We start from the raw sequence: 7641 nt of genomic DNA on the forward strand, positions 1-7641 counted from the left end.
GACAGGTGGATGGTGACTCAGGTGGCTGTAGCTGCTAACTGTGTGCTAGCTTCACCTGAACTGGACCTCTGCATCATGTTTGTGCTGTTGGAGCATTTTAATGACATCATGTGACCAATAACATGGCTGCTGTGAGGTCACTGTAGGAATAGAGCGTACAGGAAGGTGGAGCTCCAGCTCTGCTCAGCTCTGATTAGCAGGTAACTGTGTCTGTGGATGCAGACTGATAATGCTCCACAAACCCACCACGGTGGACGTCAAAACAGTGGGTGACACCACAGTCGAGTGTGAGTGGGTCATTCATCCCACGGCTGTCATACAGTGGCTTCTGCAGTGGCTGTGTGGACACTGAGGATAAAGGGGGGAGCTCCAGTCCGCAGTGTGGGATCCATGTCCCCACAAACATCTCAGGACCTCTGACAGGATGAAGGAAACCTAAAATCAGACATCTTAAAGGGAAGCGTCTGTGCACGGATCAGGGTTTAAAACGCAGGAAGCGTTTCCACGGTGTGTGTCAGAATGAAGCCGATTCTGCGTTCAGCTTTCATTAATGTGAAACTGGAGCCGCTTGCTGTGTGAATAATGAGAGAAAATTCCTCCTGCTCGGGGATCAATGGAGGAAGCGGCGAGCTCAAGTGATGCTCATAACTGCACATTTCATCTATTGATCAGCTGCTCTGTTGGAGCCAATCAGCTGAGGCTCTGAGTAAATGAATTAAACGTGTGTGTGTGTGTGTGTGTGTGTGTGTGTGTGTGTGTGTGTGTGTGTGTGTGTGTGGTCCCCCGGGCTTTATTGAAGGAGGAGGTTACAGCTGTGGCTCAGTGGGCAGGATCGATGGAGGAGGAGGAGACAGGCGCTCCTCTGCCTCCCGCTTCACTTCAGAGTACAGAGACAGGAGAGGAAACATGGGCACCAGGAGCACGCTGACCAGAGGCAGGCTTTTATTTTGAAACGTCTCTGGAACAGCTCTCCACAGAAACACTTTTATTTTGTAGATTTTAATTTTATATTTAAAGAAATAAAGATGACCTGCTCAAGGACCGTGATAATTAACCCACTGATGCTCGGGGTCGTTGTGGCGATGGGGGTGGTCCAGGTGAAGGCAGCACGGGTGGTGAGCGGTGAGTACTGCAGTAATCCAATTACTTTTTAAACAGTGTGGCTCTTTTGAGGCGTGAAAAGTTTCCATGTTACAGAAACCTCAGTGTTGCAGCTTGCAGCGGCGCAGGCAGCAGCTCATCCTGCTGCGCTTCATGTTTTCCACTCTGAAGGAAAACCAGCAGCACTGGTTTAAGTGGAAATTCAGTTAAACCAGTGAAAAGAACCGTTAATGTAGTGAGATATGTGACGTGTTCCCAGAGAGTCTTTCACTGAAATCTGTCAGCCTTACAGGGATGCTCGTCCTCCAAAGTACAGCCACATGTGTGTGGTGTGTGTGTCTGTGTACACGTCTGTGTATGTGTGTGCATACCTGTGTGTATACATCTGTGTATACGTGTCTGTGTGTTTATATGTATGTGTATACGTCTTTATACGTATACGCATGTGTGTATATGTGTGTGTATACGTGTGTGCGTGTGTGTGTCTGTGGCTTCGATCACATTAAAGAATCTCTGACCTGTGCAAACATCATCTGACTGTGATCAGAGAAATGAAAGAGCTTTGTTCTTCTGTCAGGGTGAAACGTGACACCTGATCGAAGTGAGGATCGAGTCACACAAACCACTGCGAGTATTCAAACCATCGCCTTCACGGCAATGATGACACGCGGCCATCAGCTCAGATGCCTTTAACAGATTCGATAAAATAAACTTCACTTTGTGTCATATTTGTTGTCTGTTTGAGTCCTAGCTGATTTTCTGTAGACACTCACTATGACTGCTTCGTGTGTACATCTGGAGCTCCTGCAGATGTCAGAATACAGATGCAGCAGACAGATTGAGGAGGGGATAGGAGGCAGCCGCCCACAGCCGGGCGTGCTTGTACACACTCTTATGTGCGTTCTTGAAGCCGATGTTTTCAAGGTTTAGTAAAATTTAAAAAAACAGATGGGAGGTGAAGCAGAGTGCAGACTGAAGGTTCAGGGGACAGAGGAGGGGCGATGTGGGATTTGCAGGCCTACAACTGGGTGGTGTGTCTGGTGTAAGGTTTGCAGGTTTGTAATGGGTCATGTGGCCAGCTGATGTTTCAGAGATCTGTTCGATTTATCAGAGGAGCAGCTAAAATACCTGAACCACAGGCAGCAGGAACGGGTGGAGGAACAGTGGGTGGAGGGATGGGTGGAGGGCGGGCTGACAGCAGACAGATATATATGGAGCTCTTTAGTGGCTTTAACAGTAAAGTGATGATGGTGCAGAAGACACTCCAGCTAATCACTTAAAGTAGCTAAGTGTGTGTGATTGTGTGTGTATGTGTGTGTGTGTGTGCGCAACAGTGATTAACACACTGTTGTACACACACACACACATACACACACACACACACTCAGTGCTGCTCTGATGCATCTTCCTGTGGGCGGGGCTCCATGTCTCAGGTCAGACAGTGTGTGTGGGCGGGGCCGAGCATCCCTGCTATAAGATGGCGTACTTCCATGACGTGTCGAGCCGCGTCGCCTTCAGCGAGGCGCGTCAGGCCTGCGAGATGGACGGAGGAGCGCTTCTCAGCATCGAGAGCTCGACGGAACAGCGAGACATCGAGCACCTGCTGCAGGTGAGACCCACACCTGGTTCTCTCTAGACCCTCCCCTCCTTTTTCTGTGACCCTTTCTCCTTGTTTTTGTTTCCAGGAGCTGCGTTCAGGCGCGGTGGGCGGGGCAGGAGGGGGCGGGGGCATAGCTGACGGGGACTTCTGGATCGGCCTGACTCGGGTGGAGGGAGTGGATCAGACTCACTCGGAGCTCAGCAATGCCTTAACTTCCTGTCCGCAGCTCTACCAGTGGACCGACGGCAGCGTGGCCTCCTTCAGGTGAGAGTGATGTCAGAGCTGTGTCAGGTGACTCCCGGCATGTTTTACTAAAGGGGGTTGGGCTTAACCAACTGTGCTGATGATGCAGGAACTGGTACTTCGATGAACCATCCTGTGGAGGTGAGGCCTGCGTTGTCATGTACCATCAGCCAACTGCGCCTTCTGGTCTGGGCGGGGCTTATCTCTACCAATGGAATGACGACCGCTGCAACATGAAACACAACTTCATCTGCAAATACGACCCAGGTGCCATCAGCCAGTCAGCTTCAATCATAGATAAGCAGCCCAGGTGTTGTCAGCCAATCAGCTTCACTCACTCAGGTTCTTTACTTCCTGTCTTTCAGAGAGCCATCTGGTGAATGAACATGGTGACATACCTGGTGGGCAGGATACAGGTAAGGAGGAAGGTCCATATAAGATCACAGAGGCAGGTGGAGCCATAGGTGGGACTCACCTGCAGCTCTGTATTAAGGCACAGGTGTGTTCTTGTGTCCTCAGCAGTGACTGCAGGTGGAGGCGTGGCCACACAGCCTGCAAACAACGAAGACGTTCCACCTCAGGTCACCATGGCCGGAGCTTCAGGTAAGAAGACCTGCGACCTTTGACCTGATCTGGGCTCGTGACCTAATGCTCAGGTGGGTCTGGTGTCTCTGCAGGTATGCTGCTGCTGTACGTCGTCATCCCCACCATCCCCCTGCTGCTGCTCATCCTGGTGGCTTCTGCCACCTGCTGTTTTCAGATGCTCAGCAGAAGGTAAGACATGCAGAGCAGCTACGAATCCCATCATGGTCCTCTGCCGCTGCAGCGTTTCCTGTATGATTGTAATGAGTCAACTTGTTAACAAGCTGATTTACAGCAGCCGGAGGTGTTCACTCTGAGGGGACGTTTGGTGGGGATATCAAGTCCTGATACTTTTAGGCAGGAGTCAGGTTTGGTCCTCTGATGCAGTCCTCACAGTGATAGAAAGACCAGCGTGTGTGTGTGTGTGTGTGTTGCTGGCATCAGTTCAGGAGTCTACAGCAGCAAAAAATCTGCTGACTTGCGTATTTTCGTTGGTTCTGTTCCCACTTTCCTCCACGACCCAGCTGGGTCAACTGAGCTCACCGCACTCCTTAAAGCTGTCGAATCAGAAGCAGTGAGGCAGCGCTGGCTGACTCCAGTCCTGCCACAGCTTCAGCTGAACCAAAGCAGCTGTTTGCTTGCGGGATGGAGCTCAGTGTTGGAGCCTGATGGGGTCAGAGGTCAAAGGCAGATGATTAGGTGTGATAAATATCGCGCCTCTATCGTGGATCTGTAAATGCTGCAAAGCTCATGATGACCAGAGTCTGCCCCTCGGCAGGTTTCCAGATGTTTTCTATTTAGAGAGTGGGCTTAAAGGAGGAGGAGCTAGAGCAGCTTGTTTCAGACAGAGTGTCAGACAAAGAAGGATTATTCTGAACATTTCTGACTTTTTCCCTGCAGCAGGGTAAGCATAGCTCCCTCTTCAGGTGAGACTGTGTGGCATTTTATTCTTTGCCCTAGATCGAGATGACACCTGAAGTCCGGCTTTTACTTAGAGCACGTAAAAGAACGGCTGTGTGTTACAACCAGGCGGACGTCAGCCTGTCTGAGGACAGCTTTTAATGAATATGATGGAAACAAACACACAGAACATGAAGCAGCAGAGTATTCTGAAATAAGGTTTTAGTCCTTTTTAATGTTCCACAGGAGGAAGGTATGGTGTGAAGTGACATGGGATATGTGGAATGTATTACATATTACTTGTTACCTTCATTAAAAGGATGCAGTACTTAATTACGTGTCTGATAAAGTAATTCATTATACTACTCGTGACATTACTTTGTCATTATACTGGAAAATGACGTTTCAAACTGTCTCATAATTACAGTTAACAACATAAACCTGAGGCTACAGCCCCACACACATTAACACATCCCATAATGAGGACACACATGTGATCTTCCACCTTTGCTCTTATGTATGAACACAAATGGTAAATGGCCTGTATTTGTATAGCGCTTTACTAGTCCCTAAGGACCCCAAAGCGCTTTACACACCCATTCACACACACATTCACACACACATTCACACACAAAGCAAAGATGGAAACCAGCACAAAGCAGTCGTCATTGTGATTAAACTGTAGAAACATGAACAGGTAGAAAAACAGCCTGACTGCTCATCAGCTTGTTACCTGTTGAAGTTCAGGCTCTGGCTGCTGGACTGGGGTCTGCATACTCTCAGCTTTAACATCAGTCTGGGTTCTTGGCTAGCTTAGCATCAGCACATGCTAGCTGTGTCCAAATTCAGAGGCTGCATCCTCCTGAGGACCCGGCGCACGCAGACTGCGAAGGCCGGGTCCTCAGGAGGTCGGGTAAGCCAGAAGTAAATTGCTGTGAAATTGGACGGTCTAGCCTTCAGACTTGCGTCACCGCTGTCTCCTTGGAGTTTAATAAACTCAGTCGTCTGCTCCTTGCTGTCTAAAATATAACAGGACACTGGAGTAAACCCTCGACTGTCTCACACTTCTGTTTAATGAGTTTTCTGTTTGATGTTTATTAAGCTGTGTGAAAACTATAATCTCAGCCAAACCAATTTACTCAGGAACAAAACCAAGCAGATATTTGAAGTTTACACAGCTGCATTCTCGCCTAAAAATATGTTAAAAGTTTATTTTGTGACCCAGAAAGAGTAATATTAAAAGCGGCCACCATTGTTGTAAACTGGAATTGGCTGAATTCTGGGATATGGTGGGCCACGAGGGACACACTCGACCCATCCTTCAAATCTGGGGAAAAGGAGGACGCATTTGGAGGAGTCTACGAATCTGGATATCCTTCGTCGGGTCGCTGTGACATAATTGGCCTACAAATGCAGCCTCAGGAGGATGCAGCCCATCAATTTGGACACCCCTGCTGTCTGGTTAGCTTAGCGTTAGCACATGCTGTCTGTGCAGATGTGACATTACTGCGATACTGAAAAATGTAATATTATTATTGTTGCACCCAACACTGGTCACTGATCAGAGTAACTGATCAGAGTCATTGATCAGTTCCTGATGGTGGTTGCTGCCTGTGTCGGTCAGACTGAACCTTCGGCTCCTCTTTGCTTTCCTGCAGTTTGAGATGGTTAATCTGTGACTTTCACTCGACTCTTTACATGACAGTGGCCGTTCCAGTGACGATGTCAACATATCTCTCTCTCCACCTAGTGATTGCCGAACCAAGACGCCCGGCGACCAATCAAATCTGTGGATTTCCGGGTCACCCAAAGCTGACAGCATGGAGGTCTGACATCACAGGACAGTGTCAGCAGGGCAGAGGGAGGACATCACTCTACGGTCAAACCAATCAATCATCTTCATCGCAGGGTGTTTACGGACAGGCGGCGATGTCATCACAGAGACTTCTTCTTCTGTACTTCTTATTCCAGTTTCCTTCCTCTCGTTTTATCAACCGTCCCTTTGCTCTTCTTCAATCCTCCCCCACTTCCTCCTCGTTTCTTTTTTGCCCCCCTCTTCTTTGTCCTCCTTGATTTCTCCTTTTCTTCCCTCCCTGCTCCTCCTCTTGTTACTGTCAGCCAGACGCTCCATGTTTAATTAAACGAGTAAATTCGGTGAAGTTAATGTGTCACTCGGGAGGTGGAGTCACAGCAGAGGTGCGTTTGATTTCACAGAGAGCTGATGAAGCAGCTGCTCCACGGAGAAGGGGGGTGTTAACAGACTAGTTAATAACTGAGGAGAGATAGAGGGTCGGAAAAGTTTTCAAGAAAATAAAAAAGGAGTGGAGCTTAAAGCTGAATGAGTCCCTCTGAGGATCGCTTCCTCGGATCACTGATTGGTTGTTCAGACTTCAGATGTGAGGGATCAAAAACTAATAATACTCATGTTTGTAAAATGCTCTCTTCCTGAATATCAGCTCACCTCGATCAGCCTCAGGCTCCGCACACGTTGTCCTCTGGCAGTTTTTATGGTCATGATCGGGCAAGTGGCGTCCCGAGGCGTAACGACCGCTGTAACTCAGGTGTGGAGATGAGTTTCAGGAGGGCCACCTAATACTCCGCCTTAAGTCAAAACACACCTGAGCTGTGGATCAGAAACACAGCTGTCAATCAGTGTGACGGTGCTGCTGAGGATGACGCAATTGACTGATCAACAGCTTCAGTTTAAAACACGAACACTCGTCAGAGCCCTGGAGGACGTTTCACCTCTCATCCGAGAAGCTTCTTCAGTTCTAAGGTCAAATGGTGGGGAGTCCCAGATTTAAACCTAGTGGGAGTTTCCCCCCACAGAGGGACAAAAGGACCCCCTGATGATCCTCTAATTGCCTGAGCCAAGGTGTGAAAATGGGTGTGGGTCCCAATCAGCCAGAGTTTCAGGTGAGCTCATTGTGCAACCTGGCCCCACCTTGTCATGTGATTTCCTGAGGTCAGATGGCCCAGGATGTGAGTGGGCGTTAAGGTGTCTGGGGAGGGAACTCAAAACTGGATTATAGATGGCAGACAGTTGGTGTCGTAAACCACCGCCTCTGTTCAAAGATGGTTGCTCACAGTGGACATAGATGGCTTCTTTCACTCCTCTTTCAAACCATCTGTCCTCTCTGTCCAAAATGTGAACATTGGCATCATCGAAAGAGTGACCTTTGACCTTTAGATGCAGATGGTCTGCCGAGTCTTGT

General features: G+C 48.8%; 1 protein-coding gene across 1 annotated transcript; it reads left to right on the top strand.

Moving 5' to 3' along the window:
• The first annotated feature begins 156 nt into the window (after positions 1–156).
• Positions 157–7207, top strand: chodl (chondrolectin). Its single transcript, XM_084940328.1, has 8 exons — positions 157–1122; positions 2535–2710; positions 2787–2965; positions 3054–3211; positions 3310–3360; positions 3464–3547; positions 3622–3718; positions 6177–7207. Exons 1-8 carry the CDS (start codon positions 1026–1028, stop codon positions 6256–6258), a joined length of 924 nt encoding a protein of 307 aa, XP_084796454.1. The 5' UTR covers positions 157–1025; the 3' UTR covers positions 6259–7207.
• The last annotated feature ends 434 nt before the right edge of the window (positions 7208–7641 follow it).

Source organism: Perissodus microlepis, chromosome 9, assembly GCF_051167445.1.
Source record: "Perissodus microlepis isolate ML-2025 ecotype Zambia chromosome 9, ASM5116744v1, whole genome shotgun sequence".
Taxonomy (NCBI): domain Eukaryota; kingdom Metazoa; phylum Chordata; class Actinopteri; order Cichliformes; family Cichlidae; genus Perissodus; species Perissodus microlepis.